This window comes from Callospermophilus lateralis, chromosome 2 (genome assembly GCF_048772815.1).
Source record: "Callospermophilus lateralis isolate mCalLat2 chromosome 2, mCalLat2.hap1, whole genome shotgun sequence".
NCBI classification, from domain to species: domain Eukaryota; kingdom Metazoa; phylum Chordata; class Mammalia; order Rodentia; family Sciuridae; genus Callospermophilus; species Callospermophilus lateralis.
Window position 1 is genome coordinate 34,991,391 of NC_135306.1, and position 24,627 is coordinate 35,016,017.

At 34.4% G+C, this 24,627-nt stretch overlaps 1 protein-coding gene across 4 annotated transcripts in view; it reads right to left on the bottom strand.

Annotated features, from left to right (window-relative positions):
- Zcchc7 (zinc finger CCHC-type containing 7) overlaps window positions 1-22,353 on the bottom strand; it is a 229,074-nt gene extending 206,721 nt beyond the window's left edge. The window contains exons 1-3 of one of the 4 annotated variants that reach the window (XM_076843273.2): window positions 22,002-22,053; window positions 18,691-18,746; window positions 16,634-17,261 (exon numbers count right to left, since the gene is read on the bottom strand). In XM_076843273.2, coding sequence (XP_076699388.1) covers window positions 16,634-17,240 — 607 coding nt within the window. In that variant the 5' untranslated portion in view covers window positions 17,241-17,261; window positions 18,691-18,746; window positions 22,002-22,053. Of the gene's footprint in view, window positions 1-16,633; window positions 17,262-18,690; window positions 18,814-22,001; window positions 22,054-22,261 lie in introns of those variants that run through there. The other 3 variants (XM_076843272.2, XM_076843274.2, XM_077108643.1) reach the window with 3 other exon arrangements.
- Between the last annotated feature and the right edge of the window lie 2,274 nt (window positions 22,354-24,627).

Sequence of the window (24,627 nt, forward strand, 5' to 3'; positions counted from 1 at the left end):
AATAATTAGGAAAAATAGTAAAAATAAACAAAAAACTACTAATTGTTTCTTGGTAATCACAAATTCTATAATTCAACTATATACTGTAGGAGTCCTAATCTCAAAGAAAAAAAAAAACCCTTATAAAACAAATACAGAAAGGCGGCTTACCCTTACTTACCCCAATTCCCAAAATACTCATACATCCCAAAGTGCTCATACAAAAGAACATTTTAGATTCCTCACTGCCATGATGTATAATCAATAAAATTCAAAAACCTAAAGTTATAAATTACCAAAATTACCCTTTTCCTTTCTACTTATCATCAGTAGAAAGTTTTTTTAAACTGTTACTTAATAATATAGCACAACATCATTTTTTTCTGGTAGATTAGGAGATTATTAAAATTCTTGACAGAGTAAGAAGGATCTTTTATTATCTTATATTCACTTAATGAATAAAAAATTCAGTTAAATATGCTACTGCATTATGCCAACCTTGCAAAACTTTAAAATATACTCATATTGATCACATTAATTTGATACTGAAGTCTTCACATACTAATAAACAGATATTCTAGAAAGCTATTAGGACTAGAGGCCTTTAGTTTTCCTTTTTAACAATAATTAATCACTCAATATTTAAATTGCCACACACTTCTCCAAGGACTTAACATTTTAAAGCATAAAGTTGTGTTTCGCAAAACAAAATTCTTTAAATTTGAAAACTAAGCATGTTTTGTAAGAAGAGGCAAACTTTTATGATCTGGTCAAGGTAACAATGTTATGTACATTCATATGTCTATCTGAATATATACACAAACACACACACACACACACACACACACACCATGGGCAATAAAAATTCAATAGAAGAATTCATACATCAGATTATAACCCACTCCTTATTAAAATATTTTAATACACAATAGTTACACTAAAAATTTTTAACAATAATACTTACTGCTAATTAGTATTTTTAGTATTAACTTGGTTCAACTATAAAATTATCCCAACAGTAAAATGACCAAGAATAAAAAATTTCAGGATTAACAATTTTCCATCAATTTCATGCATAAAGCTAATATCTTTTGAGCTTCTCAATGGCTCAAGAATTAAATTGGTACTGTTATTAAGAAAACAAAACCAAAAACAAAATTAGTTTTTCTAGGCTGGTCCCCATGGATTTAAGTACAACACAATAATTCTTCCCAATCTGCAAAACAATATAAAACAACACACAAATAGATGGGCTAAGGAAGAAAGATCAAAACAAAGAAACAAGTTGTTGTGTTTTTTGTTTTTTGTTTTTTTTTTTAAATCCTCTTTCCCTTCAGCAATCAACAAAATAACAAAAAAAGAAAAAGTGGAAAAGTCACCCAGAATATATGACCATGTAAGCATGGGCACTCTTGCAGAAAACCAAGTCTGCAACCCAAAGCCATGGGAAATTTAAATTAGAGCAAACGGCCACAATAGGCAGGGAAGTCTGTATAGATAAAAAGGGACTGCTGAGGTTGCAGGTATACTACTAATGATCTTTTGAGATTTCTAAACAAACTTTATTGGTTTTATTAATTTTTTAAAATAAAATAATTAATGTATCCATTTTTATACTAGAAAAATTGTTTTACCCTTTTAATCAAAATATGTATATGCATATAAGTAATGTATCTAAAGGAGAAGAAAGGATCCCCATTGATTAATATTGCTTCAGAAACCTGCTTCACAAATCCATCCATGTTCTTCTATGTTTAAATAATTTTAAAGGTATAAAAACTTAACAAAATGAAGAAAAGACTCTTTGCTACTCATGTTAATTTAAGCGGTGGCACAACTATAGGTGAACACAACTTGCTACCCCATAGAACTATATACCAAAATTAGTATATAGTTTTCAACACTTTGAAAATTGAATGATCTGTGCTACAACCATTACATTTTTTTCTGTTAAATCTAATAATAATGGAAATTTCCCAAACTAAAACATCTTAAACAAAAGAAAATGGGCACAGATACAATTTTTTTAAAGTTCTTTATGGTTTTAAGAACATATACAAATATTCCACAATTCAATTCAATCCAAAAACATTTAAATCAAATGTTATAAAACTCTTTAAGGAAGTATTTCATACACATAAAAACTAATAAAGCTAGTTAAACGATTATTACACAGCATTAACAGCAATATTTAAGTTATATTTATTCTTACATAAAATTTATATCATTTTTAAATTAAACCAAAAAAACTTAAGTAGATATAAGGAAGTATGTAATGGGCAAAAATACTCAATTATATGGTAGTGAGGTAATCTTTCAAGTTCTTATTGGAACAATGAAATTTTATTGGAAATTAAAATCCTCCTTAAATGTGGAGAGTAATGTTATTTCTAAAAACCACTGATAAAAATTTATTCTTTAAATCAGACCATTTAAAACCAAAAAGTGGCAAGTACAGCATAAGGACTTAAGGACTGATGTGATCATATACCTTCTCTTTAAATAAAATCTCCTTTTACAGTTATATTTATTTGCCATGTCCCTGAATCCCTCTTTTAAGAGAGCATAATATGTATTATTTTAGTAATCTCAGTTATCAGCCATAATCATATTTCCTACATCTTTAGAATTTTTCATTAACTACAAATATGGAAAGAGTATTGAAAAGTTTTTCTAGAGTTGTAGTTTCCCTCCCTGGAGAATAACAAGTGCTATTTAATCACAAAGAAAAATCAGATGTGACCTATTCACTTTAAGGGAATTGCCAATAAAAACACTTTCCCTTAATATGTAGTTCTTTTAGCCATTTTTTTAAACCTAGAGGCAGTAGTAAGATGACTACATATTTAAGTTAAAAAAAAAAAAGAGTGGGAGAGTAAAAATTATTTTCATCATCATAGATTTATGCTACCTTCCCTTAAACCGTGTTTGCAAGACAGGATAAGAGCAGATGTTGTCAAGTCCACTATGAACTAATTTTCAAAACTGACAAAAGCTGAAATTCTAAGTAAGAATTTGTCACAAAATCAAAATTACACATTGGCAGGTAAGAGCCACTTTTAAATAATTTATTTCACATTTATATTCTAAATTCAAATCTATATTATGAAAATAAACTTTATGAATAAAATTATACCTCTATTCAAAGCCAATGTTATTAGATAAAGACTCAAACAAAAAATCAGGTCAAATCTATTCTTTTAGTGTATTCTTAAGTACATCTATAAAATTTAAAAAGAAAATGTGACCTTATACGTTGTGGATGCTTAAATAATTATCTTTTCTAGCAGAATTTATAACAATCAGGCATGTATCTCAAAATGACAACACCTTTAATTTAAAACAAAACAAAGGTAAACAATAAGATTAAAAAATATTTAGACTGAAAAAAATCTCCCATTAACTCAACACTTTTACTTCATTATTGTTAACCACTAAAACAGTGTTTAGCAAATTAACAAATTACTTTAAATTAAATATAAATTTAGTGAAGTCTTAAAATCAGAATCTTCTACTTAGAGATGAAAGAATTATCTGAATAATCTTTACTCTTAAGGACAAGAAGGATTAAATGTTCTGTATTTCTTTCGAAAAAAGTTTTATGACCTAATCATGTGTCATTCATATCAAATTTACCTTAATACCACAAAAATACATTATCTACTAATTATGTTTAATTTAGACAAATGATCATTATATGCAAAACATGAAAAGAGTTATATGAAAATTACATTTAAACACTCTCTACCCAAACAGACATTAGGATTCAAATTCTTCTGACAAGAATGAAAATACTGCCCATTTAATTTTATACTTGTCCATTCCAAAATATATACATATATGCAAACCTCTAGATAAGGTAACATTTTAATGGTAACTATACTAAGTCATTGGTTCAAAAATATACATCACAATTATTATTAGCAGTTTCTAATGAATTTAATAAATCTTACATGAAAATCAAATCAGTTACTAAAAGAAATGTTTTTAAAAAAATAAAATTCAATTCTCTTCCTAGAGACTTCACATTGTTAAAAGGAAAAATTACTAGAAATGAATTTAGATTAAAAGTTATAAATTGTCTTTGGAAGAATGTACATCTAAGTTGCTGATCTACAGTGAAATCAGAAAAATTAGCAACACATAATATCAACATTCCAAATGTTATTAAAATCCAACCCAAAGCTGCCTTGGCATTTCTGGAGTTTCTAATAAGATTTTCAGTCAGCTGAACAATGACCATAAAAAGGTTTTCAAATTTCACTCTATTCACAAGTAAAGTTGAAACTGAACATTTTTATTTCTTCTTTCCCTATGACAATTTCACCATGGAATGGTGAATAACACTGTTCAAGTTATTATGCTAATTAGAAATTAAATAAAAAGATGCCCTTACAATAGATAAGTATAAGATGAGATGCTACAACTAGAGACACAGTTCAAAAGCAGCTTTAAGAATTATGTAGTACAGGCTTACAAAAGCTAAAAACATCAGAGAGGGAGCTCCTTGATGCTCTTGGTCACTGGAAACTCCAGCATGTGGCCATTTCTAAATTATAAGACAGATGTTAAACTATACCAATGAAAAGCATGTCAAATGGCAACCCACTCTTACAACCTATTAGGCTTAACATATCTCAAGAACTATATTTACTGAAATTAAGCTGATGAATGCAAAAAGGGGAAAAAGTACCACCTCAACAATTTTAGTAGCAGTACTAAAAGTAAATGATAATTTACTAATGCTTCCAAACTGACAAAATATGCTCCTTGCCTATGTTAAAAGATTATAAGAACCCAAGCTTTTAGGAACCAAAGTTGTATTTTAAAACATACTCTACTTTGAATAGCCCTGCATAAAATGTTTTAAATAGCTAGTCATGTCCTTTGACTAACTTATAGTAGCTAGTCCAATTGAGAGAATGGTTTTATCTTCCATAAAACTATATAAAATATCCAATTGTGTTTTAAAGGAAAAGAAAGAGGAGATATAGAAACAAGAAAACAACAGAAGAAAATCATGCACTAGAAATCTTGCAACATCATTCTGGACAAATAAAGAACATAAATATCCTTTTTCATTTAGGCTGATGTGGCTTCTGAAAATATATGCTATTTAAATGTTTAATCCTCTCTAGTCACATATAACATCAATGGTACCATACAGTCTTAAGTTTCTATTAAGAGTTTCAGCTTCCATTCTTTTTTCTTGCATTTAACCTGAACTTTAAATCCTATCCATTCTTAGAGACAAAGCTCAAAGAGCTCCTTTTCAATTCAATCTTGTACTATGCCTACCCACAGCAATCTTTTTTAAAAAGCCTATTACATTCATCTGGAATAATTATGTATTGTGCTGGGGCATCTCTTATATTTGTAGAAATGTATTTAACTCTGGTATTATAGTGAACTTTCCATGTTGTCATGCATGTTAAGGTTTCTAAAGGCCAGGACTACATGGTAATTCCTGAATCCCCATGTCTTAATGGTACAGTGGCTTACACGATATTGGACTCAAAAGTCTTCAGAACTAAGATTAATGACATACACTAGAGTATCATAAAATGTAACCAAATAAAATAAAATGTATCTAAGGAAAGTAATAAGCTGTTGACATGTTCAAAACCAACTTGGATTAAAAAAAAAAAAAAGCTGAGAACTTTCAACTCAAGAAACCAAGTGGAAGCTATAATCCTGTTTTCCACAATGGTAATGAACCTACCTGATAACTATGAGTTATGTCAAAATATTTTCCTATTATATCAAATCTACCTGTTGCCTCACTTTAGCTTTATAACCTTAATGAAATACAATACATTATTTAACCAATAAAAAAATTAAGTTACCCAAAATCACAGCAAGCCAACTATAGAGTTGTAACATCTAATAATACCACTAAATGAGAACCTATAACCATTACCTCATTGATACCTGAACTTCAAACTGAAACCTGAGGGATGGCCAGGTTATCAGCCAGGTAAAGTAAAAAACTAATCCAAGCAGAAAAAAAATAGCATATGTAAAGACCCAGATCAAATAAAATGTTGATATATTTGAAAAACTAAAATTCAAATAAGTAACCCACTCAAAATTTTAATTATTCTTGATTGAGTGCCTAATAAACACCAAGGACTCAGCAAATGCCCCTAAATAAGTTATCCATCTGCTAAAATTATACCTAAAACTTTTATATTTATATTTTAGGGGGTGGAGCTGAGCATATAGCTCAGTGGTAGAGCACTTATCTCCCACGTGCAAGGCCCTGGGTTCAATTCCCAGTATTTAAAAAAAAAAAAATTTAAGTTTATTTTAGGGAAAAATGTAATTTGACACAAAAATAAGTTAAGACTTACTATCCTAGGTGAAAAGCCATAATTTTACTTCAATTTCAAAAGCCATGATTTTATCTTAATAAAGCCATGATTTCACTTCAACTTCAAATAATAATTTGTAAAGAACACTACTCTATACACAAAGATGGACTGCAATTAAATTCACTGAAGATTTTTTAAGTGCCTATGATGTGGCAAATGTTGACAAACTAAAAGAGCAATGCCCAAAATGTATATACTGAAGGAACTCTACATTAATTCTAATTAATGTAGCTCTATATTAATTCTACATAAAATTCTACATCATTACAGTCACAAACTAGGAACTAATAATGGCTTCCTTAACACTTAAAACTGCTATATTCTTGCTGAACCAGGAGGATCATAAATAAATTCAAGGCCATACCTGGCAATTTACCAAATCGCTGTCTCACAATAAAAAAAAAAAAACTTTAAAGGAACAAAGATGTAGCTCAATGGTAGAGTGCTTGTCTAGCAGGTGATGTCCCAGTACCACAAAAAACAAACACACATATAAATTTAAAAAATGTTAATATTCCTCATTTTTCCATTTTAAAATCCTGAACTATTTAAATTTACTAAATCTAAATCTTTCAATATTACTAACTGAAAAACATTAAGATGAACAAGAATAAAGCATGCTTCTAGAAGAAGAATTAGACTATTACTCATTTGCTTACAATATATTTTAATTCTGTAACAATTACATTATTCATCAATTATTCCTCATTCAATTTCAAAAAGTATTACATGTCTAAGGTACCAGCTCAGAGTAATATAGAAGAACATATTAACAAAAAATAGTTCACAGACCTATAAATAAGAAATATCTTTACATAGTAAGATGTATTCATCTCCAGGCTATGCTTGCTGTTAACGGAAAAAGCAAGGTAGAACCAAGTGTGATGGGATGTCATTTTCATTTAAAAAATGGAAATAGTACACACATATATATATGTGTATTTATTTATATATTCACACACACATAAATACACATATATACCTATTTGCTTTTTTTTTTTTAACTGTTAAAGACAAAGCATTAATTTTCTCTTAACAGTTACTCATATGGGGAAGATCAGGAATTGAAAGGAGACTTGGCCAGAAGGTAGGTTTCTCTGGATAGATTTTACCTAGTTTTGTTGATTTGAATTTGGAATCTCACATAAACATTTTATAGTTATAAAACAAAATTAAACTTTAAAAGCATAATCCTATAAAATAAATATATCAAAAACAACATGAAGAAAATGAACCTAACTGCCTATCAAGTTTATCACATAATTAGAGAAAGAAAAACCTAAATTTAACAAGCTTACAGATCTAACTACCAATTCATGAGAAAGAGAAGACAGTGAAACAGATTAAAGAGTACTATAGGCTTGGGATGTAGCTCAATGGTAGAGTGTTTTTTTAGCATGCACTAAAGAAGCCCTGGGTTCCACCGTGAAAACAAAATAAAATAAAAACTACAAGTACAGACTACACTAGATTCTAGAGTAACAACAACCCAATTACTACAACAATTATATTACAAAGAATTAAAAATAAAATAGAAGAGATAAAGGGGGAAGTTATAGATTAAATGATACTTAAGTTATCAACTAATTGCAATATACAGATCAGATATAATTCATATAAACTGTAAGAAAAAAATAGCAGAGATCTGGGAAATTTGAACATTGACTGGATATTTAATGATAAAAGATTTACTGCCTATTTGTTTAGGTGTGATAATGATATGATTATATTTTTTAAAAAGATTCTTTACCTTTTAAAAAGTTATTCATTGTGAAATATACATATCTATGTGTGTGCATATTTAAACAAATGAAATAACACTCTATCTGTAGTTTGTTTCAAAATATTAAAGAGACAATGGAGTTACAGATGAAAAAATACTAGTCACAGGTTAATAATTGTTGAATTATTTTATGGGACACTGGAGTCCATGATAACATTCTATTTTTCTATACTTAAGAAATTTCACAGCAAGGCTGGGGTTGTAGCTCAGTGGTAGAGCACTTGCCTAACACTGTAAGGCACTGGGTTCAATCCCCAGCATCATATAAAAATAAATAAGTAAAATAAAGGTATTGTATCCAACTACAAATAAATTTTTTTAAATTTTCTATAATAAAACATTTAAAAGAAAAATATGTTACTCCTATAGTTAATATCTTTTCTCTATCCAGGAAAATAAACTGTCGATTATTTCCCTATAATTCCTAAAGTACTTATTATCTATCCTCATCATTTGGTTGTCTTATACAAGTAAATCCACAAGACTCACTCTGTAAATTAAAATATCTGATTTCCTTTGGTACATCTTTTCTTCAAAAAAGAGAGATATTTTTCTAATGCATTGCCTCTCCCAGCTACAGTTTTGCTTTCCAAAGTTTGTTACCCATAATCAAATTATTAAATGGAAAATGTCAGAAATAGATAATTCATAAATCTTAAAATTATGTGTCATTTTGTGTAAGCACAAACTTGCCCAGTCACCTGGAATGTGAATCATCCCTTTGTCCAGCATATTCATGTCGTATATATTCCCCACTCACTAGTCATTTAGTAGCTATTTTAGTTCTCTGGTCCACTGTAGGATTATCCCAGTGCTTGTGTCATGCAACCTTTATTTTACTTGATAATGGCCCCAAAGCTTAAGAGTAGTGATACTGTCATTAGGAAATGCCAAAGACAAAACCTAAAGTGCTTTCTTTAAGTGAAAGGTGAAAACTGACTCAAATTAAAAAAAAAAAAAAAAAAAAAAAATCACATGCTGAGGTTGCTAAGATGTGTGGTAAGAACAAATGCATGAACATAAGAAAAAAATTTGTGATAGTTTTGCCATCACACATCAAATTACAAAATTTATGGTCACACTGTGAAATAAGTACTAGAATAGGTATTAAATTTGTGGGTCTATGATAGTATATTGTTAAAAACTGTCCTATTACTACAGGTTATTATTGTTAATCTCTTACTTTGCCTAATTTATAAATTAAATTTACCATAGGAATGCATACGGGGAAAAAATAAGGTTTGGCAGTATCCAGTTTCAGGCATCCACTGAAGGTCTTGAAATGCATCCTTGAAGATAAGAGAGTTACTATACAAAATTACTATACAAAAATCACTATACACTATACTATACAAAATCACTCCTACTGAGGGTAATAAAAGTAAAGGTTGGGACTTTAAGAAGAAAAGCAAATGACAGATCAAACATGTTTTTATAAAAAAGACTTAGCATGCACAAAGCTCTGGGTTTGATCCCCAACACAGGGGTAGGGAAAAAAGCCTTAAGAAAGAGTAATGAAAGTAAAGGAAATCAAGCCCAGACCTTAGAAAGAAATCCTACAGTAGAAAGAGCTGATGGCCTATGTTTCTGTGTTTTTTATGTTTTATTTTTTATTACAGGAAAAGCCACCATTATATGATTTAAGAAAGATTAGGCTATCAACTGAGTGTCACATCTCTCTAGTCTCATTGGAATCTCAAGAAGTTAATAAACAACTCCAGATCAAAAATGAGGAAAGGGTTGAACACTTAGATAAAGTAAAGAAAGGAAATAAATGCCTCATAATTATATATTATCTGCCAGTAAAACAAAATAAATGTTTAAGTATCTCACTGAAATTTCATAGTGGAGAACCTAAAGTTTTCACAGAGGTAGTGCCACACTCATTAACACAAATTTAATAACAGCAAATACAAATTACATATGCATCTATGTAGTCTTCTATAGGTTTATGCACAACCTTAAATCCACTAATCCTATTTATTGAGAAAGTGTGAGTTTTCAACCACATCTATAATCAGGATTTTGAGAGATTTAACTCCTATGGTTAAGACTTCTTACAAAATTACTTAGCTTCTTATTATACTCTATCTCAACAATGAAGTCACTTAGACTAAAACTATGCCCTTTACCACTTTAAATTGCAAGCACTGCTTTCATTCTACATAGAGCAGATGCCCAATAAACATTTAATGATTTACCAATTAATGGGAATCAAACTAATACATGTGTCATGGAATTACTCCAAATATTATTATAGGCTATGAGTATGACAAAGACCCTGCCATCAAGTAGTTTGAAATCTTTTCCCTTGTACCAAATAGATGTTTTAAACATGCTACAGTAGCCAGATACAGTGGTACACACTGTAATCCCTACAACTCAGGAGGCCAGGACAAGAGGATAGCAAGTTCAAGTCCAGCCTGGGCAATGTGGCAAGACCCTACTTCAAAATTTAAAAATTAAAGGTCTGGGGAGGTAGGTCAGTGATAGAATGTCCCTGGGTTCAATCCCCAGTACCACCAAAAAAAGGCAGCAGCAGCCATGGTTTTAGCGTTTGTTTCGGATGGGGGAGGATCAGTACACATAATAGTTGTTGATGATGTTTACAATCAGCATTTCAAAAGCATACCAGAATTTCTACAGACTTCCATTAACATGAAAAAATATCTAAAATTATCACATGACCCAGATCAACCCCAGATCTAGATATGAAAGGGATAATGACTAAAGAGTAACAAAACACTCTAATAGGTATCATTCAGAATATATTATTTACTAATTGGAAAGAAATAAAATTATAGCATTAACAGATCAGAAAATAAAATAGAAGATATATATTTGAATGTAAAAATGAGTTAAGTAAGTTAATATGCAGAATTTGTTTCAATTTGGCTGGTTCAAAAAAACAAATCCTAAGGTCAAAGAGTAGGGATAAACAGCATTATAGATAAAAGGAAGATACATTGAATGTCTAAAATTATTTTGATTTTAAATCAATTATTTTATGTTGCAGGAAAAATAGTATAAATTTATAAATTCATACACTAAACTTTAAAGAAATACCTATTAGGATAAATTAGTTTTTTTTAAAAAAATCATAAATTAATGGAAAACACATGAAAATTTTAATGTTAAAAAAAAAAAGCCATACTAGAAAAATGGAAGTCAACATAAACTATAACCATAAAAGCCAAAATACTAGGAGACAGAACTGTAAGAATAACAAAGTGCCTACCAGCAAATCAGACAAATCTGAAACATGACAAGTCACTATAAAAAACAATGCAGTTGCTGGGCACAGTGGTGAACACCTATAATCCCAGTGGCTCGGGAGGCTAAGGCAAGAGGATTGTGAGTTCAAAATCAGCCTCAGTAAATTAGTGAGGCCCTGAGCAACTCAGCAAGACCCTGTCTGCAAATAAAATATAAAAAAGGCTGGGGATGTGGCCCCTGGGTTCCATCCCTGGTACCAAAAAAAAAAAAAAAAAAAAAAAAATCAGTTAACTAGAACTATTGCATATTATTGATAAGAATGTAAAATGATACAGCCACTATGGGAAACAGTTTATGGGCTCCTCAAAAAGTAACTCTATTCTTTTTTTTAAATATTTATTTTGTTTATTTATTTTTATGTGGTGCTGAGAATCGAACCCAAGGCCTCGCATGTGCTAGGCAATCGCTCTCCTGCTGAGTCACAACCCCAGCCCAGTAACTCCATTCTTAAGCATATACCTCAAAGAACTGAAAGCAGGTATTTAAGTAAACACTTGTTCACAAATTTCTACAGCAGCACTATTCACAATAGCCAAAAGGTGGAAACAACCCAGAAGTTCATCAACAGATGACAAATAAGCAAAATACAGAATATACATCCAATGGAATATTATTCAATCTTAAAAAATAATGAAGAACTGATATATGCTACAATATGCATAAACCTCCAAAACATTAAGCTAAGTGAAAAAAGACAAAAGGTCACATTAAAAATAGATAAATCTATAGAAACAGAAAGCATATTGGTGGCTGCCAGTGACTGGAGGAAGCTGGGAAATAGGGAGTGACTGCTTAATGGTTACAGGCTCTCCCTTGAATATAATACAAACCTTTTGAATCAACAGAGGTAATGATAACACAATCCTGTAAATGCTCTAAATACCATTCAATTAAACACTATAAAATAGCTATAATGTTTCACTTCAATAAAATAAAAATAACCCCTGAAAAATGTAGCTCAAGAAGATATGCTTATTTATAATACAGAATATTAAAGTTATTCTGCCAGAGATTTCTTTATATACCTGATTACCAATCTTCTTTTTAATCTCTAAAACATACTTTACTAAATCCATCAATTCCTTTCCTCCAGACTCCTCATTTCCAAGATTCAGTTGCCTCTTATTCCATCCTCACATCCACCATCTTACCAATTCTTCATTTTGTCCTAAGAATCCCCTTTTCTATCACATCAGCTCCCATTTAATTAGTTCCTTTTTCTGTTCCCCAGGTTTATGACTTCAAAGTCATCATTAACTTGTTCCTTTCTTTCTCTTTTCTAATCCAACACCAAGTTATATCCATATTCCCACATAAAGCTCTCTCTCAAATTCATTTCCTCCTTGCTATCCTTTCTACCACTATCTAGCTTAATTCTGTTCCTATCACTTTTAGTTCAGATTGCTACAAAAGAAAACCCATCTATGCCCCCATCTTGATAATTCCTAACTCTGCAATTCATTTTTCACATATCACTAAAATTCTTTCTAAAATAAAAAATGTGAACATGTTACTCACCTGCTTAAAATCCTTCAATAGCTGTAGAAATTTCAGGATAATTTGTTTTGTTTTTGTTTATTTTACAATCCTGAGGAACCAATTTAGGGGTGCTCTTAGCACTGAGTTACATCCCCAGATTGTTATTTTTTGAGACAAGTTCTTGCTAAGTTGCCCAGATTGGTCTCCAAATCATGATCCTCCTGCCTCAGCTTCCTGAGTAGCCAAAATTAAAGGCATGTGCTACCAGCCTGGATTTCAAAATATTTTTTTTAAATGGACACAGAAAGTCCCCTTATGTGCTAGGCACCATGGCCTCACTGCATTTATAATTCTTTACTCTCCAACAAGCACCTTACAAATCAGACTAAAATACTTGCACATCCCCAAAGTCACTGTTTTCATTCTGCAATGCCTTTGCACGTGCTGTCCTCTTCTCCTAAAACCTTCCATTCCAACCCACCTCTCGTCCTTTCTTCAAAACTCAACTCTTACATCCTGGTCTCTAACAAGTCTTTCCCTACTCTCCAATCTGAAATAAATGTCCTTCCACATTTCCATGCTAAACTGTACTTTTTGGGGGGTTGGGGGATATCCAAACTGTACAGTTAATACCTTTTAAGACTGCCCTTCATTTCCATGACCCAACACTTACACAATATAATTTTAATAAACAAATCACCTCCACATGCCTTCTTTTTAATTGAAAACTATCTTTTGCTAACAATTCCAAGAAAGCAATTAACTCTCATGGAAATTTTAGCTCTAACTGACACTCCTTTTTTCAACCAAAAGAAAAATGGTCACCCTATCCCATGCTACACTACCACAGTGTATCCACCATCCGTCATCACTTTACTAGCTCTTTAGTCTAGATGATCAGTCTCTTGGCATCTCATCACCATCATTCACCACAGGCATAACACAGTTCCAAGTCCCTCCATGAAGGTGGCACTTATTCCTTTTTTCACAATCTATACTCTGCCACCAACTTCAGCATCTCTACAGATTCTGTGTGTGGGTGTGTGGTGGGGGAGGTTAGAGATGACACTGGGTATTGAACTCAGAGGCACACTACCATTAAGCTACACCCCAGAACTTTTTATTTTTTATTTTGAGGCAGGGTCTCCCTAACTTGCCCCGGCTGGCCTCAAAATTGTGATCCTCCTACCTCACTCTCCTGTGTAGGTGGAATTACAGATGAATACCACCCAAACCTGACTCTCTACAGATTCTTAAACTGAAAGAAAGTTGGTTTCAAAGGAAAAATAACAATCTTTCTTTCCAGTATATTAAATTTGATACAACAATACCCAAATGGAGATATTCAGCAAATTGCACATGAGGAACTCGAACTCAAGAAAATAGTTAAGAAAATGCCAATATGATCATTACAAATACAGAAGTGACTAATGAAACTAAGTGTGATCTCACGTGAAGACAATCTAGAGAAACACAATTTAGAGAAAGAAGAGACTAAATGCTTATTTTGACCTTCTACAATGTTATGCCTAATACTGGATAATTTGGTCTCTGTCACCTTGCTCCAGGCTACCAAGTATTCCTGAAAAAAAAAAAAAAAGTTATGGAAACTTTCAAAGTGAGCTCATTACAAGTTCATACTATTTCAATTTTGACTGAGTACTACTTCCAAGCAATTCTTTTATTCTCTTATTGTTGATCTGTTAGCACAATGATTTCCAAGCCATGAGTTTCAGGCTCCAGGGGAGCTATAAAATTAGTTACTATAATGGGTACCCAGAGACATACATTATTTAAAGACTATCTCCCACATATATGTATAAAGATTTCTCAACTGTGCAGTCAACGTGATTAATAAAATAGAAAGTCATTTAAAAGAGTACTAGCAGCTCTCTGCTAATATGCATTTTCTCAATTACCAAACACTAATTGTTTTAAAGGAGTTGTCATCTTCAAATTATTAGGAACCAACCACTGCCAAAGAGTGCTCCCCATAGGGCTCAAACATCCTTCTCACATCAAAAGCTTATGGTGTGAAACACCCCAGTTATCCTCTGCCCATTCTCCCTTCTGCTTTCATTTTCCCATGAAAATCATAAACATACTTATATTGTTCCCTTATCCACCTCAATTCATCTGAATTTCTTATTTCTCTACTGCTACAAATATCTGATCACTTAGCAATTTTTAAGACTAATGACACAGACATTCAATCCCACCTCTTAGCTCACCTCACTATCCCAAGCATTAAACAGGTTTACTCTCTCTTCAAGTTCCTCCTGTCTTCCTAAAAACATTATCAGATTTCCTTTATTCTTACAAAATTCCACTTGATGCTGCTGTATATTGAAACTACTAGTCTTTTTCTTTATGCTGTCAAATTCTTGGAGTCATCAAATTACAGCCTGTGCCAACTACCTGTTTTTGCAAATAAGATTGAAACAGTCATCCCATTTCTTTAGGAACTAAGGTTGCTTTCCCACAGACGCAAAGTTGAATAGTGTTATGGTTTGGATGTGAGGTATTTCCCACAAGCTCATGTGTGAGACAATGCAAGGTTTGGAGGAGAAATGATTGGATTATGGGGGTCTTAACCTAATCAGTTAATTAATCCCTAATAGGATTAGATGGGTGGTGACTAAAGTGGTAGGATGTGGCTAGAGAAGGTGAGAATTGGGGGCGTGGCTTTGGAGTATATATTTTTATCTGGAAAGTGGAGTGTCTCTTTCTCTCTCTCTGCTTCCTGTGTGATGTAAGCTGCTCCCCTCTACTACTCTCTCCGGCTGTGATGTTCAGCCTTACCTGAAGCTCCAATAAATGGAGTCGGCCTTTTATGGACTAAGACCTCTGAAACTGTGAGCCCCTGAATAAACAGTTCCTCCTCTATAATTTGCTGGTCAGATCCTTTAGTCATAGCAGCAAAAAAAGTAACTAAAACAAATATCCTAGGACCTGGAAGCCTAAAATATTTCCTGATTCCTTACAAAAAAAAAAAAGTTTGCTACTTCCTGAGGATCCTGATGTCATCATTTCTTCTAAGGATGGCAGGGTGCCACTATAGGTTTGGAGCAGCAGTAAAGTACCATGGTATGTCTCAAGAGTAGTATATAGGGCAGATGAATAGGCATTAAGACTTACACTTGTGACAGAAGAGACAACACCTAAAGTTTAATCCCCAATGATGTGGCTTTTGGAATTTACATTCTCTCCTATAATCTACTCTGGAGACTTTCAGTTTTTCTTATCTTCTCTTACTGGCTTTGGAGTTCCTAAAATCCTAATACTAAAACCATATCTTCTAAGTACCAATCATTCTCCATGCGTGCTATCTGGCTAACACCTGGGTAAGCAAAACACTTAGGAAGAGGTAGTCCCAACAGACTTGGTCAAATGCAAGCACAAGGCCAATGTCAGAGGTAGAAGTAGTACTCACCTGTGATACCAAGCAGAGAGAGAAGAGAACTAAGATTTCAGGTCCAGAACTGGCTCTAGCCAAACAGGAAGAAGCAGCTATGAATGTGCTTATAGCAGAAGCAGAGTGTCTTTGGTACTCTGACATACTCTTTCTGATGTTCAGAGAGACCACCATTAAAGTAGTAGACTCTGGTAAGAAAGTCTCATGAAAAACAAGACCAAAAAGTGAGGAATTAAGGAGCAGACCCTACTGGTCTATTGTCTAGAAAAAGCAGCTCTCCTTATTAAGGATGATATTACTTTTCAAAATGGCCTACATAATACTAACCTTCAGTAACAGAGTTTTCACATCCCACAAGGTTGAGGAGGATATCATCATCTTTGTCATCTACTTCACATCCCAGTAGCATCCAGCTTTCCACATTATCACTTTCTGAAATGGTGCTCTCTTCTTCACTTGAACTGACCTCTATAATCATGACCTCTCGGAGTATAGCTGATCTCTCTTCAGGTTTAGGCTTCTCAATATTCCTCTTGGATTTCTTATCAGCCAACTCATTAGAGTGAGGAGAAGCAGAACAACCATGGGTCTTTTCTTGTGCTTGGACCCTAATATTTTTTCTTTTACATCTATAAATACTGTCTTCATCAGACAAAGTGATGACCTCTGACCCATCTGAGAGCTGGATGACCTCACTATCTGAAACAACAATTAAGTTCTTCTGATTTGGTTTACTACTTGATGATTCAGAATTCCCAGAGTTCTTTTCTTCATGTCCTTCCTCCCTAATAGCATTACCAAGATCTTGGGCATAATGAATTTGACTGTAGAGTTGAAATTCCACCTCACTATCAACACTCAGTTCACTAGATGACTCTTCACGATAAAGGTCATCTTCATATGCTTCTATAGTCTCGTAGCCACCAAACATCATGGAAAGTTGGTAATCTTAATGCTGTAAAAGAGAAAAGTCATACAAAAAAGGTATTTTAAAAGCTCAGATCTTATGTGGTTAGTGCATAATATCAATCCGTAGCACAACCTTCTATATGAAGGCCAACACTTCTCTCCAACTTATTAAAATACCTTTTTCTTGTAGGAGAGCTTTTTTCCATGAATTTCTAAATCATATTATGACCCAATGTAAAAATGCCCTCAAATGAGAATAATACTCTTAAATGAGAATTACTAACAACCAGTTGTTATAGTTATTAATGGAAATATCATAATTCATAGGTATACTGGAAAAGAAAAATGGTTGAGACCCACCGCCTGACACTGAACACTTGTTCTCCAAAATGTTAAAAATTGCAAAAAGAATTTAAGTAGTACTAAGGGTGTAGTTCAGTAATAGATGACTTGTCTAGCATGTCAGAGGCCCTGGGTTCAAGCCCTAGTACTTAAAAAAAAAAAAAAAAAAAAAGTAAATATTTGTCATTATCCCATTCATCTTCCCTTCCTTGGTTCTGGTTCTTTATTTTCTCTTTTTAGGTATACCCTGTCATACAAGAATATTATTTCAACTATGATTGAATCCATAGCATGAAGCCATTATCATATTTAGTGTTTGAGTATAAGTATTTATTCTGAATTTTAAAATTAATCTAAAGGATTAGGGGTGTAGCTTAGAGGTAGAGCACCTGTCTAGTATGCATGCAGTCCTACATTCAATCCCCAGCAGCACCAAAAAAAAAAAAAAAAAGGATGGCCTTCTGATCCTTGGCCAAAATAATATATTTTAAAAATCTGATAAACCTACTTACTTCCTTGCTAGTTATAAAAACATGTATGAAATGCAAACTTAGTAAAGACCTGATTGAGGTAAAACTCCTGGCTTTGGGAATAAATGCATACAAAAAAACAGTTTACTTCCCTATTATGCACATATTAAATCCTGCTCATCTTCAAACTCAGACTTAATACCACTGTAAATCTCTTTATAGGTCTCCACAATGCTTTACATTTCAAAATATTCATCACATTTTTAATTACTTTTTCAATGTAAATGTCCCAGAAACAGATTGGAAACCACAGGAAGGCAAGACCCTCTATACTTTGTTTCAAACGAAGGATCACCAAAAAGAGAGTAACTGATATTTAGGGGGACTTCTATAAATGTATGTTGAATTAATGAATGAATAGGAATCATATTTTCAGACATTTTTCTTCAGCTCTGATAGAGCTAATGTGTGCCTAGAAAACAGAAATTATGGAGATAATTTCTCAGTTGTCTTCAGCATTCTAAAGACTTAAATTCTCTTAATCATCAACCAAAAATCTACAAAGATGTTTCAACTAGGTATAATGGAATATTGATCCAAATGAGAGCTTTAGAAAAGCAAATTGTGTTTGTTTAAAAACTGTGCAAGGAAGGAAGCACACACCTGTAATCCCAGCCACCTGGAAGGCTAAGGCAGGAGAATCTTGAGTTTGAGGCCACCTGGGCAACATGGGAAGACCATGTCTCAAAATAAAATATAGAAAAAGGTCTGGGGATGTACCTCAATGTTAGAGTCCCCCTGGGTTAAATTTCTATTACAGGGGTGAGGGTTGGGTGGTCTGGCCTACAACACACCAGGGATGCCCTAGTAATGATGCCAATTTATTATTTTTTCCACTTTCAGACATACAGATATAATTAAGAGAGAATAATTATGTTTTTAGTTCCCCATCTCTGCCCAAAACGCCAGGATACTGTGACGGTGATTTTGGTCATAAAAGCAGCTGACCCAAAAACCAAATGAACAAGAGCCAAAAACTCTTTTGTTTTCCAGAAATAAAGAAACCAACTTTTACTATCTTTTTTCTTCTAAAAGTTACAATATATCTGTTCCCCTATTGCACTTTCAGGTTGCTATGCTGTTATGGTCATAAAAGTTGAATGTGACTGTCTGAATAATAATGCCCATAGCATTTATCAGTTTATATTGAAATGTTAGCCTCAGAGGAATTCAAATAAAAGATGAATCCTTTCCTTTTTATTTAATAGGTAAATTAATTCTAAAAGAAGGCAAAGGAATTATGCTTCCTTCAAAATCCTCACTGGATCCATCCTGAGGATCCAATGTGGACTTAAGATAAAACATAATTCCAGTGCAGCACAGAAAAAATTAAAGAGCTAAATTACAGAGTTACAAATTTGTACTACTCTTGGAGCCATCCCAAAGGAAAGGGATTAAGAATAGAGCCATAGGCACACCTGTGAATGTATGCCAAAAATAAACTACAGAACCATAATAAAAACTGACTTCCTTGGGTCTAAGGATTTATCTCCTTTCCTGAAATGTAGAAAAATGAATTTAACAATTTAGCCCCTATGGCCTTTAAGAGGATTTTGCACCTTCTGTACTTGAAAATTGTGCTCAAGCATAACATGCTCTCTTCTATTTATGTAGCTTATGTATGCCAGGGTTAAGGTTTGCCTCAGGCTGTTTGGTTTATGTTACTATTTTAATTACATTTGAATGCATTTATTTTTTAAAAGCATACTCAGAGATGAACATGAGATAAAATGTATCATTATATCTATGTGTGCATATATAAAAACAAATATGTGTGTATATATATGTGTATATATATATATATATAGAGAGAGAGAGAGAGAGAGAGAGAGAGTGTGTGTGTGTGTGTGTGTGTGTGTGTGTGTGTATAGATACAGATAGATCCCTGAACTCAGAAAGCTTTCTCTGTTTTTTTGATCATTGGACATGATTCCCAAATCTACTCAACTAGATAAAATAAGGCCCTTAAGATAGTCACAAACTTGTAAATCTAGAGGGGACCTTTTAGATTATTTCACACAACCCCCTCAATTTACATGCGAAAACTGAGATCCAAAGAGATAAGAAATAAGGAAGCCCACCCAAAGTCAGGCAGTTGATTAAGAATAGAGCTAGAACTGATGATTCACACTTTTCTGACTCTCAATCAAGCACTAAGATTTGAAAATAAAATTTTCAAAATAATTTCAAATGAAGATTGTTATATGTGCATTGGCTCTAACACCTAAATTTACCTCATGCATATCTACTTTATTCTCAGTGCAGTATGAAAACTTTCAGAGACATTTTCATTAAAAGAAAAAGCACACATTTAAATTTGTCAGTTTATCACTCAAGAATTCAAAGATAGACTTTATCAATCCTATTACTAAAAAGGATGCTTCTATACAAGAACCTAAAATAGAGGAAAACTTATCTGAAGAATTAAAATAGCATATCAAAAATTTTGACAGCTCCTGCTGTCAAAAAAGGGAGTAGTATTTATTCACTGGATTTTTAAAAACTATACAACTTAAGTTTATTTAAGCTTTCAAAATTTACTTACACAATCTTTAAAGCCAATGCTTCTATTCTAACAGTCTACCTGCTGGTCATTCCAAAAATTTTGCTCTTATTTCCTTCCAAAGTGTTTTAGCTAAGATGTTCCTTCTTGATGACATAAGCATTCACCTCAGTCAGATTTAAATAAAATCTACAATTAACTTGCTTGCTTGCTTTTTGCAGGGCTGGGGATTGAACCCAGAGCCTTAAGTAGCTAGGCAAGCTCTCAACCACTGAACTACATCCCCAGCCCTACAACTTGATTTTAACCACAGTTTCCAATGGAAAAGTGATTTCTACATAGTTTATCTAAACTGAAAAATTCTGACTTAATCTTTAGTGCTGCCCTGAAAACAACAACTGGGGTTAAAATTCCTGTCCATTTTTCAAATGTGACACTTTAAATCAAATATGACTTAAAGATCTATATGTGTGAAACAATGGTCATAAAAAAGAGAAAGAGGGAACACAGTATCAAGATGAGAAAATCATGCTCAATTTGAGATAAATCTCAGCTGTTCTTGGAATATACAAAGCCTTTTTACAAGAACTAAACCCTATCTGAAAATACTTCCATCGCATTTCTCTCAACTCTTCTCCTTTTACCATAAAGCCCCTTACCCCTCTGAGCAGTCCAATAATCCCCATCCCATTCCCCCATGCCATTCCCTTGTTCAATCCCCACTTCCAAATCTTCCTCAATTCATTCTTCATCCTCAGATTCTCCAGATAATAGCAATAACACTAAACTGTCCCCAAAGCACAATACAGCCTTAAGTATACAATGTCACTTAGAAGTCTTTGCGACAGCCTAAGTACTCAAAACAAAGTCAGGAGCTTTTAAAGGGACCTGAGTTATCATATAAACGCTTTGATTTTATACTTGGGAGAAACGATCTCAGAGAAATATAAAGGCCCTAAAATATTTTCTAATTCAATTTCTAATCCGGTCCTTTAATCTGAAACAATCGTAAATTCAAACTAAGAAGAGATTTCTAGTCAGTGGTGGAGCCATGGCTAGAACCCAGGCCTGCTGCCAGAGTTTTTCCAATGCACCGGAAGCTTTTCCCTAAAGTTTAAAGCAACTATTGACGAACAAGATGTGGGGGATAAGAGGAATCTTTGGGAATATAATTCAAGTCTCCTTGTTTTACACGAGGGAAAGGATTCAGCTCCCCCAAATTTTCTGGTCCGTAGCTGCAGCTTCTGATAGTAGAGGCTGGAGTCAGCCCGGGATTGATCGGTCCTCAAAGGCCGGATTCGGCCTCGGCGCAGCAGGACCTGCGAGTTTAACTGACGGACCGGCTTCCCAGAACAGGGGAACCTTGTGGGGGGTCAGGTGAAATAGGCAGAAAAGCCACCCCTTCGCAGACCATCAACGCCCAGTCCTTCTTGAACCACGGCCTCAGGCCGTGGAGGAGCAGGGAGTCGCGCACAACCCAGCCTGTTGGCCGAGCCGCCCGGAGCAGCACACGGATTAGGAGCCATGAACTGCGCCCTGACACGAGTGAAGAGGGACCCGGGTGCGGAGGCCGACGAGGGAGCACACGCTAGTGCCACAGCCCGGCGGGCGAGGCGGAGGGCGGGCAAGGGTCCCCGGTCGCGGAAGACATGGGGTCCGTCACACACATACTCACTGCCGCGGCTGCGACCAGGAAGCACCAACCAGGAACCAAAACGCGTAGAGGGACGGGGAGGGGCGAGGACAAATGAGGTAAGGAAGCCGCGTCCGCGCGGACCCGGGAGTAGGGAAGGCACTTCCGGGAAAACAGAGCTCTAGACAGTCGTTCTTCCGTCCCCGTCCACCACCTGGACCTCTGTACGCATGCGTAACAACTGTTAACCCGTTCTCTTCCTCGCCGATAATTTTTTTGGTTTGCTTTATTTGCTTTGCTCCTTCCTCTTCACGCCTTCATTTGAAACTACCTAGATCCATCTATTGTGGAGAATATTTTGTTTAGATGAGTTGCACGAGAGAGTTGTTACTTGAGGGGCAGGAGCTCCCGCCCTCTGTGCACACGAGAAAACTACGACTCCCATGGTGCCTCTGGGAGATTTAGAACAGTCTCCACCTCCTCCTCTCGAGCCGAGGGAACGCCCTCTCTGCGCCACGTGGCGCGGAGCAGATCCAAAGCCCGGCAGCGATGGGGCCTACCACCGCCGGCAACGTGGGCTGGCAGAGGACCCGAGGATCCTCAGCGAGGGAAAAGACTGTGGAGATTGCCTGGCTTCAGATTACTTCGCCCATTCTCTGAGGAACCCTGACTGGTTACCTGCCCCTTGTAGGTTGCAGTTGAACATAGTTCACACTGGGGGGCTTCCGCGTTTTAATGAAATACCAGGCAATAAATTAACCCATTGTGAACCTTGAGTGCTGAAAAAGATTGGAATTAATGCTGGTCCTTTGGAAGCCTCTGTGCTAGGCGCGTTTAGCTCTAGTTCTGCTTCTCACACCCCTTTAAACACTTTAAACCTATCTGTGCACTCTTACAAATAACACTTAACCAATTCCTTGGCCCCTAACAACAGACCTCCAAGAAAAGCTTGACTTCTATTCTTCTATTCAAGATGTTGCCGTTGTCAACATCTGTCGAACATCTATTAAGAGCCAACCTGTGTAGAAAGTAAGGATAAGTGGTAAAATTTTTTAAATCTCTGGTCTCATGGAGCCAAGAGTTAATCTGGAAAAACAGAATATAGATAGTTTGACTATAATCTTAAGAGTGTAACAAGGAAAATAATTAGAAGTTTTGATTAAAACGTTGGTAAAATGCTAGAAAGAAAAGGAAATACCATAAACAGTTGAAATTGGAAAGCCCATTTTGCAAATAAGCAAACAGGCATAGAAATGAGGTCACAGATTTCTAAATTGTTTATGTTTAGGTAACAGGTAAAATAAATGCCATCTTTATGAATTTTTTGAATTTTTGTCAAGTGCCAGGCCAGACTTACTCCATCTAAAAGATAAAATACAACCAACTTCTTTTTCTTTCTTTCTTTCTTTCTTTCTTTCTGTCTATCTCTGTCTCCCTCTCTCTCTCTCTCTCTCTCTCTCTCTCTCTCTTTCTCTCTTTCCTTTTCTTTCTTTCTTACCAGGGATTGAATCCAAGGGCGCTTAATCATTCAGTCGCATCCCCAGCCTTATTTGTTTTTTTATTTTTGAGACAGTTATCACTAGGTTGCTTACAGCCTTGCTAAATTGCTAAGGCTTGCTTTGAACTTGTGCTCCTTCACCTCAGCCTCCAAAGCCACTGGATTACAGGGGTGTACCACCACACCCATGCAACACAACACCAGGCAGATATAATTTCTTTAAAATATGAACAACCTTTTGAGGTTGTTTTCTTTCGTTTTCTTTTTTAAAGCTCTCCTTTCATAGAAGGAAAAAAAGGAAACAGACTTGAGAGGTTAAATAATTTGCTAACAGTCACAAGTTTAGGAAATACATCCAATTACTATACTCCATTCTCTCACTATTCCTCATGCATTCAACAAAGATGTACTTCTCTCCCACCTCAAAACTTCCTTAAATTATGAGTCAAAACATATAGACTTTTAGATAGCATAAATGGTACTTTATAAGATGACATCTGCCTACCTGTTCACTGTCATGCTGAATCCTGAGCAGATGCCAGCATATTGATTCCCCACATCCATGCCTTTACAGACAACACTCCCACAGCCAGCAACTTTCTTTTTCCTGACTTTCTAAGGTACCCCTATTCACCCTACTCAGCTGAAGTCTTGGGTCTTAAGGGAAACCTTCCAATTCAGTCAGACAAGACAGACATTCCTTCCCTATGACCCCCCTTACTTTGGACAAACCTCCGTCAAGGTAATTATATGTATTGGTCTTAAAGTTGGGTCCCAGCTAAACTGTGGAACTCCTTAAAGGCAGAAGTTCTAATTTTGTTTTTGTTTGTTTACTAGCTGATACAGTGCCTAGAAGATACCAGGGCATTCAATAAAAGTATATAGGCTTTGAGAAACTAAGAACCA